Source organism: Ochotona princeps, chromosome 3, assembly GCF_030435755.1.
Source record: "Ochotona princeps isolate mOchPri1 chromosome 3, mOchPri1.hap1, whole genome shotgun sequence".
Lineage (NCBI taxonomy): Eukaryota > Metazoa > Chordata > Mammalia > Lagomorpha > Ochotonidae > Ochotona > Ochotona princeps.
In genome coordinates, this window is record NC_080834.1 from 97,844,063 (window position 1) to 97,867,102 (window position 23,040).

At 39.3% G+C, this 23,040-nt stretch overlaps 1 protein-coding gene across 5 annotated transcripts in view; it reads right to left on the reverse strand.

Moving 5' to 3' along the window:
- Positions 1 to 23,040, reverse strand: part of LPP (LIM domain containing preferred translocation partner in lipoma) — a 702,694-nt gene that overhangs the window by 11,856 nt on the left and 667,798 nt on the right. For all 5 annotated transcript variants that reach the window (XM_004577779.3, XM_058662126.1, XM_058662123.1 and 2 more), the window contains one exon: positions 5,646 to 5,824. In XM_004577779.3, coding sequence (XP_004577836.2) covers positions 5,646 to 5,824 — 179 coding nt within the window. The remainder of the gene's footprint in view (positions 1 to 5,645; positions 5,825 to 23,040) is intronic.

Consider the following 23,040-nt stretch of genomic DNA (forward strand, 5'->3'; position numbering starts at 1 on the left):
GTGCGAAATTTCCAGGAGACATAAATCCTTCAGATCACTTGGCTTCTGAGGTGCTTTTCCTTTGTATTTAAAGTCTCTTGCTTCACTGCCTTCTCCGTTTGTTCAGCAGCCTCATACTTCATGGCAGGTAGAGCTATAATCTGGGTGCTGTGGAGTGGCGTTCATATCAGGGTCTCTGTGCTGTTTGCAGATTCTGGCACTTCCTTAGCCAAGATTTTTCCTCAGCCATTCTGCTCACTTTTAAAATTTTATAACTTTAGGACCCTTCTCCTGGTGTCCCCTGCCCAGGGCGCTGGGACAGGAGCAGTGGGCAGTTGCAGCAGGCGGCAGCAGGCTTTATTTTGTGTTGCTAGTTTTTTAGAGGTTGTGCTGTCTGCACTCCCTGTCAGTTTCCTGAAGTGTTCCCCGAGTTTCCTCAGCTCTAATATTTTATAAATAGAACCCTTTTCCTGGCCAGATGGTGTCCCTCGGTTAGCAGCAGCCTGATTTTTGTCTCTCTCTCTGCTGGTTTTCAGTCTCTGTGTTGCTTATAGTTCCTGTCACTTCCTTACTGGAGTTTATTGTCCTCAACTGGTGTGCAACTTGTCTCTGGCTGAGGTCAGTGCAGAGCCTCTCATTCAGCCATCTCAATTCTTCCCAGTATTTCTCAATATGTCCGACAGTTCCTAACATTTTTAAAAAACATGTAATAGATTAGTAGGTTGCAGATATAGGCTATGGACCTCTTTTAATTTTCTGGAAGTTGGGGGTGGCATTTGTGAAAGTGTGAAATGAGAGATGAATTGAAATGGACATGGGTAAGAACTGAAGAGATTAAAAATGGTACAACTGTTTTTTTCATGATAATGGTTTTAAGATTAATGATGTTAAAATTTATTTGTACTCAGACTTAAAAGGAAATGATAGTCATCTAATACTTTGCACAGCACTTTATGGTTGTCAAAGCATTTTTACATACATTATACTCTATATGTACATATTAATTTTACTGGCAGCACCCAAAAGGCATCTGTATGGCTGTAATCTAAATAAATATGAATTAAGCAGCAGATCAATTGATTGCTGTGAAAGAAAAATTAAAAGGATCGTGGTATAACTGGAGCAGTAATCAGAGTTGTTATAATTGGTATTTTATGCAAGAAGTTTATATTCAGTGGCAAAAAATATTTCTTTGGACTACCTGATTATTTTTGAATCTGGGTCATTGATGGTTTAATAAACAGGCTTTTGGCATCAACTGTAAAACTTCTTTTCCTCAATTCTATTGGGACTGTGCACTCTGAGGAAGGAAGTATTTTTTGCTTACTACTGTATCCCAAGACGTCCTCCTGCACACTACTTACTACTTTGGGTAAATGTGATGAAAGAATTTTATCCTATTCTGGTAACAATTATTTGCATATATTTGGGGACAACTAAATTTTAGTTCCCCAAGAACAGAATAGAACTTTGTTTTATGTCTGAGTCTCTAGAAACAACAATTGTAACTGCTATAGAAAGAGGAAATTTGGCTTTTCTCTAACAAAGTGAAGTATCTGTCATTTTTTTTCCTTATGAAAAATAACTAACTTGGGTATTAGGTTTAATCTTAAGGTCCGTCCTATGTGGAAAGATATAAACTATACTATGGATGAGGAATGATTTTTTTCATAGCAATTGGTGTCATTTCCAAGGTGGGAAAAAGCAAAGTGACTGCAAAGAATGTGATCCCACAGTTCTCACAGTGTTCCTGGGCCTACCGTTCAAGGAGGAGTCCCTGTCTTGTGGCTAAGCTCAGTGAATGAGCCATAGCAATAATAACAAATTTGAAGAAAAAACATTTGATTTCTAATGTTATTATTTATTGAGTGTTTGCTATGTGCCAAGTCTTGTAAAGCACTTTACAACTTGATATTACTTTCTCCTGACAGGAAGTACTTTCATTGGTTCATATCAAGGCTCAGAAAGGGATAATCCTAGTGTATCCTGGCTCATTCCTACAGTCTAGAAAAGGATGATGATTACATAAGTGGATGAAGGTAATATTCCTGGCAAGAAAGCACAGACAGTGGAATACAAACTCAATACACTAAAAGAATCAGTTACTTTAGGTTGCACTTCTGAGATTCCTCATATGAAACTTGAAATACAAAAATAAGCATCAAAGCACAGACTGGATGGAAATGGGGTTCTATGTATTTTTGCATTTGTTCTATTCATTTTATGTGTCCTATATTATTGTAACAATTATTTAAGAAAGCTACTGTAAAATTTATGCATACATATTTCATTGCTAGCCAGTCTGTGATCATGGATATGTATAGCAAGTTTATAAAATTCTACTAGACATAGAGACACAGAGAAAGAGATAAAAATTACAACATAGAGATAGAGATAGGGTGGAGTTCAGATCAGAGCAGTCTCCTCAGAGATGATGATTGAGCTTGGCCTTTAAAAAGAGCAAGTACTTGAAAGTACATCAAAATTAGAGAAATGTAAGTCAGAACCACAGTGAGTTATCATTGCATTCCAGTAAATATAGCTGTTTGCAAAAATACAAAAGATAAAAAGTGCCGGTAAAAATGTGGAAGAAATGAAACACTTTCATATTAGTGGTGGGCATGCAATTAGTTGCTAAGGACAACAGTATGAAGGTTCTTCAAAAATTAAAAATATAATTATGTATCAGCTCTCCCAATAATCAGTATCGGAGATACAGAATCAACTGAGTTTATCAATGGATGAAAGAAAGGGCTCATATGTACAATGGAGTATAATTCATAGCAGGATGGAATCCTATAACTTGCAATGATATAGATAGACTCCAAGATCACAACATTAAGAGGCCAGTTATAGAAAGATAAATATTGCACAATTCTACTCACTTTAGATTCGGAAAATGCTTGGTTTATAGGCTTTAAGATAGACTAGTGATAATCCTATTGCAGTAACAGTGGTTACCACAGAGCCAGAGAATGCATTCAAGCCAGATTGGTGGATAGGCACAGTGTCACAGCTAGATAGGAGGAGTACAATATGCTTTGCTATTACAAAAAGGGTGATTGTTATGTAATATAACTAGAATTAGAAGAGGATTTTGATTTGATGAAGAAGTGGTAAATAATGAATAACCTATGTATCTTGCGTTTATCAATACACAGTGAGTAAAGGTATACAATGATCACACTGTGTCCCAAAGATATGCACACCTCTTATTTGTCCATTGGAAAAAAAAAAGATGATGACTTAGGTGAAGTGAGAAAGTGCATGAGCATGTATGTGTTTCTAGGAGGTAAGCTGGCAGTCTACAATGACACCAATGGAACAATTTGCACCAAAAGGCTGGAGGACACCAACCAAGGTTGACCGAAGGTGGAATAGACGGGATGGCCCATTTGGTCTCAAATTTCTGTTTCAGGTATCAAGCCTCCTGCTACTGGTTTTTGAAACCTTGCTAATGGACTATCCCCTACATCCTTCTGTGAAGAAACTCCTTGTTTTCCACTTAACTCACTCTTAAAATTTTGCTTTCTGAAACCTGCTAGGACACTAGGGTCAAGTCACCTCTTCTGATTGCCAGTGCAAGGCCTAATCTGGACCCGCCTCCTGGCATCTGGCCCTTTCTGTAGTGATGTCTGGCTGCAATGTTTGCCCTCCTCCTCTTGGCAAGCTCCTTCCCAACATGGCAACTCTCAGAGACACAGGCAGACAAATGGTGCTCATCTACTATCAACTCCTAGCACAGTCATTGGCAAAGAATAGATTCTTTATCACTGTAAATGAAAATGAACTCAAATAAATAAAATCTTACAGGAAACCACAATTCAGAAGGAGCAACAACAGTGCCGACAAGGAAGGAGGTGGTAGTCCTTTGTCTGCCTCTCCTTGCAATGCTCAGACTGCATGAGGCTTTTAGCTGCTTTGTGTCTGGTAAGTTCAAGGCTCAGAAAGTTCTGTAAAATGTTCTCTTGTTTTCCTCTGAGAAAGGGAGAAATGATCAAAAAGCTTTTCTTGCTATACACCCATCAATCATGCAGACATTATTTTTAAAAAATAATTTATATTCTAACACGCATTGGACTAGTGGTGGGGATAGCTGATGTTTGAAATTTTTTTTTTCCTCTTGTTACTCAAGTCTGCTTTTTTGGAGCTTTCAGACCCACACACTTATGTCACTAGTCTCAAGTCTCTAATTATGCTCCCCACCCCTATGAAAGATAAATGGCATGGATATAAACTTACATTTGTCAGAATTGATTTCCTGTTTTAATTAAGGGGTATAACCTATCAGTCTTTTTCAGCAACAGAAACATGTGTGCTCTGATTATATCTATCAGTCTTTCTTGGATTAGTGTTAGTCTAAGAAAAGAGAGAAGCCGTGACAGAAGCACACTCCCCTCTTGGTATCTTTTCATTTGCCTTAAATAGATGCAGGGTTTTTTATGTGTAATTACAAGTTAAAAATATCAATAACGTGAAGAACAATTTATGCTGTGACTGCCCTTTAAAAGTGAGCTTTTCCTTGTCTAATTCAGGTTGAGAAATTCTGCCTTTTATTTTTTTAGATTTTTAATTCATTCAGTCTCACATCTTCTGGGGTTTTCACTTTTCTTGCTTCCTGGAAGGTGGTCATGGAATTCATTTTCTAAACATGAGTCTCAGGTCACCCAACTGCTTGTGGAAAGTACCCCGTTGTTGTTGACAATCAACAGAGTGGTGAAAACTTATCCCACAAGCCTGCGCATTTGGAGGCCATTCCCAAGAAGGTGGGCAATATGAGCTTCCCCTCGTGGGCAGAATGAGAAAGTGTTCATGGATATAAACTTACTAAAGGCCAGCGCCTAGCAAGCCTAAGTTAGAGATCATTGTGTCAACCATTCATAGAAGTGCTCATAACATTCATCTAGCCCCTCTAAAAATACACTGCAACTCACTAACTGTCCATATAAAAATAGGCAGAGTACATGACTATATAATTCTCCAAATGAAAATTCCACCTATCCTAATGGAATGAGGGACATATTTTTCCATACTCATGAGACTAACGCCCTGACTGGATGGATCTACTTTGTATTCCTCCTCTAATGATGGCACAAGACTTTACTGATTCTCTTCATTAGACAATGGCAAGAGGAAGAAAACATTTGGGTAGGCGGAGAGGTTGGGAAACATGTGAATTTGTCATTGGTGGCATAGGCTGTCTTTGAATGCAAGAGGCCTACAACAGGAAGAGCTTTGGAGCATCCCACTTGTTCAGTCAGGGATGTGGAGGTCAGTTCTAGAAAGAACCCTGGGTTGTCAGAGTTGACAGAGCTTCCATACAGGGTTTGGTGTGGTGACCAAATTGAAGAATGCTGAGAAGTTTGGTAATTTTCCAGATGTCACATATCTTGTTCATATTTAGCATAGGATTCTGCCACTTTCTCACATGTATATTCTGCAACTGAGTCAATATTTATACAACTAGAAGCACATACAGACGTGATGGACAAACCTCAAGGTAACACTGAGCAGAAGTGAAGCTGGATGTCCACGTGAATGGCCTGATATGAATTCCTATCATGCATGAAAAATCAATAAGGTCGTAATGTCCTATTTCTTGAGAACCTAGAATGTGGAGCCCAAATACGGGACAGACAGATTTCAAGGGAAAGTATGTTGCTTACTTGTGGAAGTCCTCGATGCAATGAATGAGCCCGCCAGCATCCACAGTAAAGGGGATCCCATCCAGGCTGCGATGGCACATCACGCAGGTGAAGCAGTGAGGGTGATAGGCCTTCCCAGTGGCACGAAGAATACGCTCCATGATGGGCTTGGAGCACACGTTGCACCGTTCCAGCGTGTTCTATGGAGAGAAAGAAAAATGTCATGGTTGGGCTGCAATTCAAGGGAGCTGTGTGGGTATCACAAATATGTTTTCAAAACACACTGAACTTGTCATGAATTCTCAGGAACACAGAGTAGTATGTATAAGGGGTATGTATAAGGGGTATGTATAAGGGGTCCTCAAAAAGTCAGTGAAAAGTTGGTGAAAAAAAACCATACATGGATTTTCAAATATTTTTGCCCCTATATAAGCACATATTTTAATTCCATTTCCATCATCTCTCTGAAGTTCACTCAAATTTTAAACAGAAAAAAGAAAAACTAGACAGGTCAAGTCAATTTACTAAAGTCACCTAGGGTGTAGGTGATAAAGCCAGGATTGAGGATTACAATTCTCTGATTTCTACCCTTGTACAGTCCCATGATAACAAGTGTGATGTTGAACACTGCTGTAAATTTTTGCATTATAAATTTTTATTAGAACAACTTAATTTTGCCCTTATGAGGTGAAGATAGTCATATACATGTAAACAGATGGACACAGCTTTGTTGTAGTAAATTTCATTTACTACAATGGATGGTGAAGAGACTTTGACCATGAGCCTGAACTTTAATAACCATGAAGGATATTTCACTATAACTCCTAAAAAGTGAGTCCTCATTAAAACAGTGAAGTCACTAAGGCCCCTAATTTTTTACAGTGGTCTGTCTGGTAACCAAAACCCAGGCATCTCAATATGGAATCTTGGTTATCCAAACAGTGTTTTAAACTGCTCCGTCACATGCCCTCCTAATGAAAAAGTTCTACCCTTTAAAACATACACCATTGAGTGAGTTGGGATTCAGGATTTCCATCCTTCCTGTGAATTCCATCCTCTTACCAAGCAGAGTAGCTATGTCGCCTGACTCACTGGGTTTCAAAATGGGAAAACCTAGCATGTGGATCTAATAGGGAAGATACAAGCCTGAATGAGATGTGAAAATGAAGAAGCAACTGCATTCTTACAATGTGAATCTCTAAATGTTTGTGATGCAAGGTGTGTTTACAGGTAGGTAACTAACTTTCAAATGTGACTTACAGCAATGGCATCAGGATTTCCTACGCTGTTTGCAAGTTACTTCCCGTAATTTGCTTCCACAGTGACCCCAAATATTTCTAAAACACTGAGATGACAAAATACCTTTCCAGATAACAATGCTTCACGGCTCTATGATGCACAGACATAACTGCTTAGATAGTATTCAACTCTCTTGTCTAGGCTTAGTCTCTAACATCTCAGGCTGTGCACCTATCACAAGCATCCATAGTTTTTGTACCTGACCCAATGCTTTACATGACCTGCACTTTGCCATTTTGCCATTTGAAGGCATAGGTCAGAGGCATATACTTGTGAAGTTTTTTCTCCATTATGCACTGAGAATGAATTGCATCTTTCCCTTCCTGAGCACTTTTCTGACAACATTCAGTGCGTACTTCATTAAATTACATGTGCATATGTTTATTTCTTCGACTCTACTGTAACTTCATTAAGGGAAAGGACTGAGTCTGAAGAATGAATTTTTCTGTCCATATTGCAATAGAATAAAAACATGCTAAGGATAAATATGTGCAAAAGAATGAATGAAAGAATACTGTTTACATCCCTCCCGCACAGTGCTGGCTTGACTCCCTGACTCTGGAACCTATTCCAAGATGAATTGGTTGATCTATCATCATCATCATCATCCTCCCCTCACAACTGTGGTTGCCCGAAGTTCTGAAATTGCTCAGCATGCTTCTGGTCATAGTCTAAACGCATGGAAACTATTAACCTATTTTCTTGCCCCATTCTGAAGTGGTGAAATTAAAATAGCAGACATGCATAGGATGAGCGTCTGGCAGTGATGACGATGATGGTCTGGTGAAAGAGGGTCCTGCTGCTTTTCTACTGAGATGAGCTGAGCTAATGTGGCTGGAAATTGGTTTCCCAAGCCTTGTGTTTTGCTCCTTTGTGGGTTAAAAAAATTGTTTTAAAGCTAGCCCTGTCATGGAGTTGAACAAACCAGAAAATGCTTAACCAGAAAATGTTTTTGTTTGCAGTGAGGCCTGGCTGCCAGATTCAGCTCATTTACTGAAACCCAGCAGCAGCATAGAAGGTTTAGTCAAGTTTCTCAGGAGAAGAGTTTATGGTCTACGGAGAGTCTGTTCAAAGGACAGGCTAATTTGAACGTCTCTGCTGCAAAAAAAAAGGAAGTAAAACATGCCAAGAGTGTGAGACTATTATAAAATGCTCCCAAATCAGGAAATGCATGTTGTAATTTACTGACACCTTATGTTAGCAAATGATGGAGGAGGTCATGCCTTTCAGACTCTGGCCCACTAGGAACATACAACACTTTCTCTCCTAGAAAATAGTACCCTTTACAATTTTGGGGAGGAAAGTTCTGGGAACTCCTTTAGCTAGGCTCCTACCTCTCAGGGGAGCACAGACCTGGAGAACTGACCAGTTAGGTGGAAGTAATGCCCCAGTTTTTTTTAATGCCCAGTAATTCACAGAAGGAACAGAGAAATTCATTATGGAGTTGTACAGAGGGGAAATTGTTACATTAGATGAGAAATATGAATTGTCATTTTGGTTTTTATCAATATCCAATGTATATGCCTAGTGCTGTGGCATAGCGGAGTAAGCTACCACCTTCATCAGTAGCATCCTATACGGGTATTAGTTTGAATCCTGGCTGTTCCACTTCTGATCTGGCTCCCTGCTAATGTGCCTAGGAAAGCAGAGGATGATCTAAGAACTAGGACCTCCCTCTCTAACTCTTCCTTTCAAAAACATATAAAAATCTTCAACATAATCTGCTATATATTTTTTTCCTCTCAAAACCTCAGTTTTCTCAACTGTGAAATGATAATTCCAATTCTGCAATTTTAACACTCTATGATATATCAGAATTAACATAATAGGGAAAGGCCAACATTTCCATGATCACAGATAGAGAAACAACTGGATAATACTATAGTGGTTTGAAAAAGGAACTCATCTGTTAGAAACCTGGGATACTACACTGCATGGTCTTCCCAGTTATTACTTGAGAAACTGCTAATCGTAGCAATTTAAGTACCACAGATAGAAATCTTTGTGTTTTTTTCCACATGGTTCTTTTCAGGCCTGACAAAAAGATATATACTCACTATATAAATAGTAAGCTTTTCTGAAGTGTTAAATGGTTAATTAAAATGTAGATTTGAAGGAAAGAGAAAGTATTCAATGTAGCTATTCAAATCATTTCTTGCAGGCGGAAATATGGCTTTGATCCTGGACAGGTGGGGACATACAAGATAGAGCACTTTCCAGCTGAAAAATCTTTGACATCTGTGGAAGTCACCTACCCAGATCCTCCTCTACTGCTCTGCTTACTGGTTCGCACAGTCCAGCCTCAATTCTATGCTCTGTGCCAAATCTGTAATAAGGGACATTCTTTGACAAACCAAGATACTTCCCACCTTTTTATTTATTTGGAAAATTCCCATTTTTTCTTCAAAGGGAAGCTCAGGTGTCATTCATACTTTCAATAAAATAAGGTAACTTACTGCACTGCCACATGATGGATGATGACACATGAATACAATGTCCTTGACTTAGTGGCTCAAGTGGACCTCCAGGATCAAAACCCCACTCCTCCCTCCCTACAAGGAACCATAGTCTGAGGTTTAGTTTCCTAGAAAAGACTCTGCAACAAAGATTAGATGACTGGAGCTGATTAGTGAGTGCCCTTGCCATCACCTGGGGGAGCTGGAGGGAATAACTGGGCAGAAAGAGAACCTCAGTTATGGCTATAACCAAGACCTTTCTCTGATGGCATTATGGAAAACTAAGCTGGATTAGCCTTGAATGCCATCCTCCTTTGTACCGGAGAATAAAGCCTCACATTCCTGTCTGCAATCAGTGCAGACTGTTTCCAATAAGAAGGGGAAATCTTGGACCAGCAGGTAACCTTCAGATGAAGGTAATTACCAGAAAGGATTCAACTATAAACTGTTGTCCTTCAGCACTCCCAACATTCTGGGGAATGAGAACCTTGGTCTCCTAGAGGGGTCAGAGAAGCACATCACAGCACCTACAACCCTGACCATCCTTAACCAAGGCCAACATAGTTCACAACACACAGTGGGTAACTGGTAACCAGCTTGGGGGTGGAGGGTTGGCCTAAGCTGAATGAATAATCTGTAGATCTTTTGCAGCAGGCATTCTTTGAGGAATTGTTTACAGAAAGTTTTAGGCAGTTACTCCAACAAATTATGGTGGTTAAAGTGATAGATATGAGTGGCAGAAACATAAAGGCAGGAAATCAGTTGTTGAAAGGCACAAACTGGGCCCGGCGGTGTGGCCTAGCGGCTAAAGTCCTCACCTTGAATGCGCCGGGATCCCATATGGGCGCCGGTTCTAATCCCGGCAGCTCCACTTCCCATCCAGCTCCCTGCTTGTGGCCTGGGAAAGCAGTCAAGGACGGCCCAATGCATCGGGACCCTGCACCCACGTGGGAGACCCGGAGGAGGTTCCAGGTTCCCGGCATCGGATCGGCACACCGGCCGTTGCGGCTCACTTGGGGAGTGAATCATCAGATGGAAGATCTTCCTCTCTGTCTCTCTTCCTCTCTGTATATCTGACTTTGTAATAAAATAAATCTTTAAAAAAAAAAAAAAGAAAGGCACAAACTTTTCAACAAACCTTGACAGGATGATATCACATTGTGAATAAAATCAGAAGTGGGGACCTGAGTTATGGCATAGCATGTTATGCTTTGCTGCTATCCCAAATGGGTGCTGGTTTGAGTCCTGGCTGCTCCATTTCGAATCCTGTTTCCTGTTAATGCACATTGGAAAGCAATAGAAGATGACCCAAGTATTTGGGCGCCTGCATCCATGTGGAAGATCTGGAAAAAGCTCCTGATTTTAGTATGGCCCAGCCCTGGCGGTGGCAGCCATTTGGGAGGGCAACCAGCAGAAGAAAGATCTCTCTCTGTAACCCTATCCTTTCAAATAAATGCTTTTTTAAGGAAGTGACAACAATAATTTAAAAACTCACAAACAAAACTTGTACACAAAATTTCAAAAGTAACTATTTTCAAATTACATATAAAATCTAGTTTTATCATTTATATACTTGAATACTGTGAATATTTCTAACAGAAGAAGAGCTGGAAGCATTAGATGGATATTAATGAAGTATCTAAGTACCAGAAGCATTAGTTGCGAGTTAAGCAATATGGAAAATAGAATATTATTATTTGTAATATCACATGGGAATATAAATGTGTTCATTGTCATGTGTTTTAAATCAAGAGGCCTGTTTGAAGATTCAGACAATAAAACAAGGCATCTAAAGAGTTAGAATACACCCCTCTCAGTTCCTGAATTCCCAGTCCAGTGAGAATCCCTCTGTTGCACCACATTACAAATCATTCTGTGTTTTAGCACTCATACTTTATATAGCAAATAGAAAGCATTCAAAGGGCTTACGACCTTAGACCTTAAGAGATCTGTCACCCTGACTCCTACAAGGAAAGATAAAAAAACTAACTGTTGGGTCCTCAGCCTTCTATAAGCAGAATACTGACATAAATTTATGTTTCACAAATACTGGCTAGCTAGTGAATCAACAAACACTGAGTATGTACTTAACATAAAATGATTTTCTTTAACCATGCATAATAATTTTCCAGCCCAGAGCATCTCAGCTGGCAGACTAAGACAGTGCTTTTCAAGGGTACCATTATTTGGGATGGTCAGGAACTAGGAGAGGTTCCAAAGTCCCTAGGTGGTCATCTTGGATGGACAGAAATCTCATCTACTTCCTCCAGTGGGCTGAATGAATCCCAAACATTATAACTCCAAGTACTGTGGTGTGAAAAAGCTGAGAAGCTTGGTTCAAGTGCAATTTTTTTCAACAGAATGGCAAAGTGGTACAGTAAAGAGAGAACAGGGCTGTGATTCAGCAAATTACTCTTGAAATGCCAATGTTGTTAGCTGAATTTAAGTACACATTTGAGCATTCCTTATCTGAATGCTTGGGATGAGAAGTACTACAGATTTCAGATTATTTTCTAATTTTGGAATATAGATAGATAGATAGATAGATAGATAGATAGATAGGGATACTGATGTATCTTAGAGTAAGGATTCAAGCCTAAACAAAAGATACACCTTGTACATGTAGCCTGAATGTGATTTTATACAATATTCTCTTGAGCCTGAATTGTGATCCATAACATGAAGCCAAAAAGTGATAGCTAACACAAAACTGAAAATTCAAAGAATTTAAATTTTTATTTTTTAAAAAAATTCACTTTAAACCAACTTTTCATAGGCTTGTCTGAAGAGCAAAACCACTTCTTCAATTAATCTAACACTAGAAATCCTAGAGTGGACCTAAACTTTCAACAAGCTGGCAGGAAAAGAAGGGAACAAAGATGCCATCCTTGCCATTGGAGGCTTCCAACATGGGGAAAAGGAGACATATCCATAATAACCAATTCAAGCAAAGGGCAGTAGAAATTGTTATTATGGAGGCATGAGGAATGTGTGATGGAAACAGAATAGAACAGCTATTTACGAATGGAGAGAGCAGGCAGGATCCTGGGGGTTCTTGACTCTAGGTAGGATTTGATGTGACAATTGAAAAAAAGTGCTTTAATATGCTGTGGAATTTTAACATGCTTTAGGATTAATGTATTACAACAAGAGTCTTCACTGCTTAGTCATTTTGAAAAAGAGAGTCTTGGGTAGGCCTGCCTTGAAATAAGACTCATTTCACAGGTAGATCATTGTAATACAATTTTTGTAAACTTGTGTATTAGCAATGGTGAAGACCAACTTAACATTGCTTGGCATGAACACCATGTCAGAAACAAGTATACAAAGCTGCACACATTACTGTTCACACAGAATTCAGAAAAGAAATTGCTAAAAGGATTTCCTACTCACACTATGTAAACTAATTTCAAAGTTAAGAAATACATCCTGACATCATAAGGAAAAAAAGCCAACAAAAAGGACAAACTTATTAGGACGATTAGATTATGACATTTCAATTTGTTAGAAACTACAATCATATTCTTTACAAAGTAAATTACATTGTTGCATATGCTTACACATTGGAGTTGGGATTATGATTTGAACTTTAGTCAGTCAGATAAAAATTTCGACTAAAGGCTATTTTTTTCTACTTCAAGGGATAAAAGAAGTACTCTGTGTCTATGTGAGTGTTTACCTTAAAATGTACTGGTTCTAAAGCACATCTAGAATGTGTCATAACCCTTGAGAGATATGGGTGCTAGAGATAGGTGATATCTAATGAGTGTTTGTTAGGCCTTCTTGCCAAGGCCAAAATTAAAAGATAATACAATGCTACTGAGATTATTTTGAGAGGGAAAAAAATAGAATTCCTTTTCTTGCAAACTAAGTCATAGATTTTCCTTCCTGATATTTTCAAGGACTTACTAACTCAAGAATCTGTCACAACAGTAGAAGTAGTAGTGACACATTCAGGAGACCCAGATTCAAAAGTCTAGGTGATTTTCTCCACCTTGCTGGCCTTTGGCTTCTTCCAAAGACTGCAAGATTGAAAATTCGCACATTGCAGTGTTGGGAGGATCAAATATCACATACATGAAAGTACTCGATGGCTGCTATGGAATCAATGTTCATTTTATATAATTCCCTTATGCTATTAGGGGTTATGACATTTATTGGATTAACCCTGCATCCCTCGATTATTTTCAAAGTGTTTATTAATTTCTATAAATTAATATGACACTGAGAGGGTGAAAAGCAGAAGAGAGGGATTTTTCTGTCTTCTGGCTTGCACTTCAGATACCCACAATACCCTGGACCAGGCCAAGGTGAAGCCTGGAGCCTGGAACTCTACCCATCTCCCATGTAGGTGGCAGAGACTCAGTAGCTGAGCCATGAACAGGTACAGTAACAGAAAACTGGCTTTGCAGTGGAGGCAATACTTGGTGCTATTTGCTCTGTTATGGGATATGGACATCCCAAGCAACCTACATCACTACAACATTTGTTCCTCCCTTGATTGTTCAGTTAAGTTAGCATGCATAACTAGTACATTTACAGATTTTATTTTCCTTGTCATCAATGATATAATTTTATCTGTGTTTTTAAAAAAGATTTTACATGGATTATTTAAGGATCCTGGAAATAATACTCTGGGATTACTAGTATAACACAAAATGGCCTTCTGGCTTCTAGGAGGTTTTCTTCCTGCTTGCTGGGAATTTTGTGGAAAAGTAGTTCTTGAATGTAAATATTATGCTCTGGGATATACATATTATTTTTCATACAGTAATTTAAAGTCTCTTACATACCCGGTGAACACAGAGTGATACCTCAATGTAAACAAGTTCTTGCGGTTTGCTAACTGCACACCATCTGAAATAGAGTTCTCATCCTAATTCTATGCCATTAGACTCCAAATGTGGGTTGCTAAGTTGAAGAACAAAGCTCATTCTTCTGTTTCACACTGTCCTTCTATTACAGGTTTCTCTGATAACTTTCTGTCTAGTTTTCTGATCCCCAGGATGTTTATCTCTGCCATCATTCATAGATACACAGTCTGGCTGAGCTCAAAAAAATTACTGAATTCATCTAATTAGTCCAATCTCCTCACCTGACACATAAGAATACTACCTTCATGGAAGCCAACTTGTTTAATGTTTTACTCTCTCGCCATGGAGCAGAGCTCAGGACTTTGATGAAGTGTGTATTCTATGTAATACTCTTTCCCCTATATTCCATGCTACTTCAGTTCTGGAATACTGAAATATCTCTTTGATGTTCTAATCTTTGTAAATAAGAATATGACAATTAACAATGATTTACATCACTAGTGGAGACTCATTACACTGGGCTTTACAAGTGTCGAAGCAAGACTGTCACACACTGCCTGTTTTCTGCCTAAGACTTCAGAGGAACTAATCTTATGCTTATCCAAAGTTAGATGTTTCGGGTGCCCTTGTCCCAATTCTTGCTTTCAACAACTTGTCAAGAGCTATATTAACAGATAGACAAGTTCTACTGAGGCACTCACTTCCGACATACCTGAATTGCATTGCATTTTGAATAAAACTTCTTAAACCCATTGGGTGTTTATTTTATGATACATAGAATGGGATAGTAAACATTTTCTCCCATATGTCAGTACTGGGAGAATAAAATAAGCTAAGAAATGTGGAAAGGTATTCTTAGAAAATATAGAGATGGGGATATTGTTATGATGCTCTAATTAGAAAGAATTACTGTTCCTAATGAGAAGTGATCCCCCTGCCTCAGTTCATCAATTGCTGACAAATCAACTGAGCCTAATTTCTACTAGTTGTCTTAGTAGGGAGAAGCAGACAATCATAACATTCATGCAAAGGTGCCCAAAGTCTCTTGACTTTTGAGTTTGAAAAAAAAATACACATTTTCTTTTTCATTTCAGTTGTTTTCAATAATTTTTTTCTTGTGATGGTTCTTTAGTTTACATATTTGGAACATATAATCGATGGAACAGTTATATGCCATGAATTTAGGTATGAATGGAGAAGTCTGATAGAGTGCATAGTTTGCCAGATACACTTAGCTGATTTTTTTCCTTAGTTATAATCTATGTCCCACTAAGGCTCTGATGCTTCTGTCTGTGAAGTGTCTCTCAACAACTCTCAATCACACTATCTTTAATTTAGAGAATACAGCAAGTGCTGAAAGGAAAAAAAAAAAAGACTTTTTGTGGATCATAGTCTTGACCCGAGGACTGTTTGGAACTGGAATTGTTGAACTAGATGTTTATACAGACCCCATCTGGTTCAGTTTCAAAGAGAAATGAAGGCCCAAATTCTCACCTTACCAAGGCCAGCCAGCGACAGTGGGGCCTGTACAAAGCATTTCCTCTCTAAGTCTCAATTCTTTCACCTGTGAAATGAGGGACTTAAAGTTAACAGATCTCTTGGTCCCTTCAAATTCTGGGTTTGAGGACTGAACAAAAACTTCAATAGCGAACGTCTCTTTATCTTGTTCACAGCTTCATCTCATTTCCAGAACAATGTCTGTGCACAGAGCTCAGTAACTCTCTGATTAGTTAAGGGATGATCATTTGGGACTACCCCAAAGATTTACTCAGTAGCACCTACTCCTACAGGTATGCCGGCAGTTTCATCACCATCCCCAGATGGTCTTGCGTCACTCACTCTGTTTAAGCAGTGCCCTTTCCTAAGCCAGACTCTCATTACCTTGCATCTTTCATCATTGTTCTTATCACTATCTGGTACCACCTCATGGCATTTAGTTGTTGCAGTGTCTATGGTTTATGTCTCTCTAGCCTGCTCCGGGCATCTCTGTGTTCACAGCCTCTGGAGCAAGATATCAGATGTAACAGGCCCTCAGTTGAATGAAAAAAACAATGCATGGCATTAAATAATCCAGCATTTAAAGTTTCTCCCCATCTTTGGTTTCTTTGATCCTATCTCAATGAGAATGTGTATTTCAACAAAACTAATGCCTCATATTTCTCCTGAAGTAATATGAATAATCCAAAGTTAATAATGCAGTATAGTAAGTGGGGTAATACATTTTGTATTTAACGGTATTGTCTACCATGGGTAACTGAACTATCCAGGGGAGGATCTGAAACCAGGCTTAAGAGATGATGTTTTCAACTACGCATAGACGCAGTAATGACTGCCAGCCTGAACAGTTAAGATCAGAATTAAATGACTCTGAATCATCCATTAGAATCAAGCTCTGCAAGCAGAGACTAGAAACGTTCCCAGTACCATTCCACTCATGCGTCAGTTCTCTTCAGAGCTGCCTAAAACTCAGCTTTGCCAAGATGTTTATTTTCTACCTGGCTTTATGAATTGCAATTACTTCCTAAATTATAGCAAGCCACAAATGGTGTAAGCCAAGCAACTAGGGTCATGAAAGGTCTCTCCTTGCCCTCCAGGGCACGATGGAAAAGCTTGTTTAAACCAAACTTGCTCCTCTTTCAAAAGAAAGGGAAAACTTGAAGCCTCTAACTCCTGGGAGCGGCAACTTGAACAGCCAGGGGGCCACGAGCTAACTTCCATTCTCCAGAGATCACTTGAACAGATTTGGCAATCATTTGGCTTCTGTTGAAAACAAAGCCTTCTAATTATACTTTTGCCAGTGGAAGACAATAGCTTAAGAAGGCCGTCATGACATGCCAAGATCATGGATCAAGACTGCGGTTTCCTTCCCAACAGAGCACTATTAATGTGTGTGCCAAATACTCAGCTCCAGAAGCCATTCAAGAGAAACAAACCTCGTGCAGAGCTCAAAGAGAAGATGGCGAAGTGATTTGGTCCTGTTTAATTGTATCCTGGCTGTAATATTTTCTGACACTAGCAATAAAATAAATTCATGTTTTGCTTCCTCTTTCTTCCACTTCCAACCACCACCCCCATGCCACTCACTAAGCTAAAAGTGGCTAAGACTAGGTATGAGAGGCCCAGTGAACATGTTCAGGGTTTCCCATACTGTAACTGCTGAAGGGTGAAAGAGCCAGAATCTACAGATATTTTCCCCTTGCTGTTGCAGAAGTGTTGTGGACTACCTTTCAGTTGCTCTGGAATGCAAATGTTCCTTCACAGTTTAGCAGTCTTTTTTGGATTTCAGCACAGTGAACTCACACTTTGCTGGATTCCAAGCCCTCCACAGAACCAGATGGAGGAGAAGAATTGGGAAAAAGAACCCACACTGTTTGAAAAAGGTATGAATTTCTCACTCTGCATTTAGCCAAAAAAAAGCTCTGAAAATTAGAAGAGCGAAATCACGTTTGGTTTGCTCAAATGCATGCCATGCTGGAGTTGTTTTTGGTGGGTAAAAAAAAAACTCAGATGATTCAGTGGCTTGGAGTCTGTGTTCAGTTTCAGCTAGGAAGCAAACCTTAACAGTATGTTTACTATCAAAGGCAGGGGAGAATGGAGATGTGTAGATGGAAGACATTTTTCCAGAGGATCATCCTACACGCCTGTGCTGTGGTGCCAGTGACTGATTGCCAATGCCAAACACTTTAATTTGACTCTCAGGGCTCTACAAGGTGTTGTCTTATGTTCTTTCCAAGCGCCATGTGCCTCCCCCAACTCAGTCTTCATTCTTGCCAACTTAAGCTTTTTCAAGCTTCGTATTCCTTGTCCTTGCATGTTTTTCCATCCACTGTTACCTTTCTCTTGAATATGCTTTTTTTTTTAGAAGTTAAATATCTCCATCTACACTGCCTGAGGAGGGGGGGTAATATTACCTCTTTTATGAATAATAGTTCCTGTTCTTCTGTTCACTGCTGGCACTATTTATACCTTCTTTGTAATATGGGCCTGTATATAGCATCATTGGCTTATATATACTCAATGGTAAGTTGTAAATTCTAAGGATGAACACTCAAAACTATCTGTTCTGTCAGTGTGATGCTCACCAGCTTTTTATAACCGGGCTTGTCCAGCCCCTGAGACTGCCTATGCCCAGAGGCAGAAGATGCTTTAGGAAGTTGTCCATTCTACTCACAGAATGGTCTAATTGTTACGGATTCCTCATCTAGTTGTATGTACCTTCTACTACATCAGCACTACCTCTTCCCCTTTAGGCTGCCCCTTCTATGAAATAGCCCTGAAGAGCACTGAACCTTCTGCTCCTCTCCTTGGTCTTTTTACTGGGGAAAGCACCTGAATTCTGCCATCATCCTTTATGGGATGATACTTTCATGAACTCTTGACCTTCTACACAAAATGTCGTTTGTGCAGACTGCCTGCTATAGGTAGTCCCAGAGTTTAATATAGAGCACTCTAGAGACTAGAACTAGCGTGCATTTTGTGCACTCCTTTTTGGAGGGCAAAGACTGCATTTACTTTTCAATGGAACTGCATGCTATTACTGCTAGTAATCTTGTGATCAGAAGATTGTTTCCCATACATTTCTCTTTAAAAAAATGTATTTGACAGAGAAAGAGAGAGCTTGCAAGTAAGAAAGGATGTGTTCTAATTCACCCATTTATCCCCCGACCCCCGTGTCTACTTTGGACTGGACATGAATCAGCCCCATATGAGATTCTGGCATGTGTAAGGGGAATATTCAGCCACTGAACCACCGTGCCAAGCTAACAAATTTTTGTACTTTTAAGATTAACAGACTTTGCCTTTAGACAATCTGATGTAAATATTTGGAAAGCAATTTTATCAATGATTTAGATTACTTTTCTGGTCAACTTAGGTTGTCTAAGGTTTGTAGGAAACTGAACAAAGAAAGAAGGGAAGTAACACTTATGGCACTGATATTTATCTGAAACTAGCATTGATCTGGGCACTCAAGACAATGATTCCATTTAATACTATAATAACCCCAGCATGGCAATAGTGTGACTGTTCTAGAGAAAAAAACTTCAGATTTTTGAATCATAAATATCCATAGCTACAAAACTGAACTCAGGAACTAAATGTCAGTCTTTCTGATTCCTATGTGCATGATCTACGAATTAATAAAAGCAACTCATTAACAAAGGGGAAACATATCCAGTGCAGATATATGAAATGATGGAATTTGTACATATTCAAAGTATGCTTGGATTTCTTAATTAAAGATCATCTCTATGAGAATTAGATATCTACAGTATTGACAGGAAGTGGGATGCTAACCCTGAACATGCTACCACAACAGCAGCAATTATCTTCTTCCTTTAGAATATGTAAGTTATGGACAAGTATACGAACAACCAAAATAGATATACCTCTCAGCCTTCTTTTTGCAGTATGAGACTTTTGTTCTATCCATGGAGACGAAAGTATAATGCAGTGTGTTAACAGGCAGGGATATGTTCATGTGGACACAGAGCAGCCCAATGTTATCACTAAATAGAAGCCACATGCTAAGAATGAAAGAGGAAGATCACCAGAAACTAGTCCTTATCTGTCACTGCCTTAGATTATGTACTTCATTTGGTCAGATAGAAGTGGACATTATCTTATTTAATCACTATTATTTTCTAGTGTTTTTACGCCAATGGAACCGAATTTTACTAATATACTCTGTGATTTGAATCAAGGTATTCCCCTTATCTGTGTCTCAATATTCTAATAAGAATAACAAAGAATAAATGGCACTTAAGATCTGTTACTAAATAACATACTGCAAAAACAAAAACAAACACACACAAGACCAGATTTCTTTCTTGCCTTGAAACTATAAAACAGTTCTGATGTTTGCATAAGAAATCTTATTCTTTGGTTTGTTAAGAACTTTCACAACTCTGTGCATCTGGTTCCCAGCCATTCTCTGATGCACCCTACATTCTAGACCAATCAATTTAGTTGCACTTCTCCAAAGATGTCCTCTGCTCCCTCTCCACTGACCCCTGTACTGTGGATGCTCCTATCATATTTTTGGTGGACAAACTCCAGACTCCAGCCATGCATGCTCTTATCTCTGAAGCCTTTCCTGAATCATGCCTCCATGGGCCTAAATAGTTGCTCCCTTTTCATTGACCCATAAAGATATTGCAGATTTCCTTTTTGTAAAATATGTCTATCTCTACCATATATTTAAAAATATATATTTAGCTGAAAGGAAGAGTAACAGAGAGGGAGAGACTGAGAGACAAATCAAGATCTTCCATCTGCTGGTTCTCTCCCCAAATGGCCACAATAATTGGAACTGGACTAGGTTGAAGCAAGAGTCTCAGAGTCCTTCTAAGTCGTCTACTTTTGTGGAAGGGCTCCAAGTACTTGGATCATCTTCTGCTGTGTATGGAGTGCTGGGGTCTGTGTGATGGATGTGGGAGACAGGAAGGTATAAAGAGTATTGTTCCATTGCTGGCAGGGCCGCAAGGAACCTCCTGCTGTGCAGCAGGGCTCCCAGCGGGAATATCTCTAGATCACCTGAATGCAGCTCCACCTCTTTTTGCATGGACACCGGACTATCCCACTGAGATTTCTGTAATTTATTTAGGCATTGTCTGCCTCTGCGGAGTTAACAGTTAACGTATAATATCAATGCGAGCTTGAAAGCTAATGTTGCTGACATAGCTTTTAGCCAAAAGGTGTCTCACTACTGCTGCTACAGCTGCCCCCATTAATATGCTAATCAATGGTGTTCGGTCCCCAGGTGGTAGGAACCTGTTTAGAGCCTTTCCTCTCCCACTGACCATATGCTAATCAAGGGTGCTAGTCTCCAGGTATAGGGGGAACCCATTCTTTCCCTCTTTCTTTGATCTTTGGGTCCTGCCTCCTGTGTTACTTTTCCTCCCTTAGCTGATTCAAGACCAGTTGTAGAATGAGGATTGTAGTAAGAATGTGTTACTGATTGATAGGCGCCAGCATGAATAACATCCTGCCTTAGGTGAAACAAACAGCAGAATTGGCCTTAGTAACACCCGCTTGACCATGACGTAGAAAGTCTGAGCCAGAGCTTGACTGATTCTGCTTAAATAAAGCGGACGGCATTATTGCTGAGTCCACTATCATCATGGAATTCTAGTGGTCCGTCTCTTTCTTTCTCTCTTTGTGCCGACTCCACGCACACTTCACGAGTTCCGAAACTCGGCCGGAGCTGGACTCTGGCAATGGAGGTGCATTAGAAGGTAGCTGGATTGGAAGCAGAGCAGTCTGGGATGTTGGTATGGCAGGTAGCAGCTTTCTCTACTGAGTCACAACACCAACCTGTGTCTCCACAATATTTTGAGCTCTTTCAGATGGGACCAAGCCTTAGCTCATCTTTTATATTCCCATCCTAGCATAGCACCTGGCACAAACAATAGGAGGTCAATAAGTGACAAATGACTAACAAAGCCACATTTTTTTAAAACAGCTGATATATTGAACTGTATGAGTCTTTATCTGCTTCAGATGATGCTAGACTTCACAAGGTGGAATTTGATGGTCAAAGGGACAGTCTGGGAGTCTAGGTAATAATTATGCCATTTTCCTTATCTGAGCTCAGCAACAGTCATGAACTTTGTAATCAGATAACACCTGAGCTGAGTCCTAGTCCATTACAGATAGGTTATCTCCTTCGCTTTGTAAACTAGCCTGCCACAAAGTCAGCCGCAGTCTTTGGAAGAAACAAAGGATTGAAGAGCTCCCAACCCCATGGTCAGTGCTCTGGGTTGCAGAACACTCTGTCTTGATGGGCAGTGTTCCTGTCCAGGGCACACAGCATATGCACTGGAGGAGATTGATGAAAGAAACCGATGGTCAGACCTGTTACAGTGCTTCACACTCACTCACGCTCCATCAAAGAAAAATCACAGAAATGCTAAATGGTTACCTGAGGCTAGGACCACTTTAAAATTGTAGATAAACAATATGCCTCTTTTAAGTTAAAATCACTTCAACCCAATTTTTTATTTTGTAACTCAGCCAGTCTCCCTCAAGCCTATTGAGTTTTTAACTTATCACAAGCTTTTACTTCCCCTCTTCCTCTTATTTCCTGATAATAGGGAGCAAATCCCATCTGGTTCCCAGATTCCAGAGTCATTGAATGCAAGCCTTACTTGCACCATCCTGTCATACTTCCTGATTCGGCTGTCAATTCTTTGCAAAACAGTAGAGATTGCGGTCACTTAATAAATTGATTAGGTCCCTCTATGCTCTTTACTAAAGATGGCATAATTCAGATCTTTAAAATGTGGGCTTTTATTAGATCCAATAAAAAATTTGGAAATATTTAATGGAATAGTAAAAGGTCTAGGCCCCTATGAATATGAAAACGAAGTGCACACTTTCATTTTGGAACTTCCAAAGTTAGAATCTAAAGCTTTTTGCTTCAGTAAATATTCAAAGATCTGTTTGGATATATAATAAGCAGAAAGGGCAATACTGAAAAATTGCATTAATTACCTGTATTGGACTCATAACATTTATGCCAGGGATTATATATGTCTATTTAACATCCTCAAAGCAATCTTGAAAAATATACATCATTGTTTCTGATTTATAGATAAGATGACTAAGGCAAAGAAGGGTTTAGTGATTTGTCCAAAGTTGTTGAGCTAGAAGACATCTGGGTCAATGTTAAAAAATAAAGTTTTTAAGTATTTTAAAAATGTTTATATTTTCACTTTCTTTGAAAAGAAGACAGGTTAGTTCATGCTTCATTCCCCAAATGCTTCTAACTGTCAGACTGGACCATGCTGAATACAAACCTTGGATACAACTTGGGTTCCAGATATGAATGGCAGGGACTGAGGTACT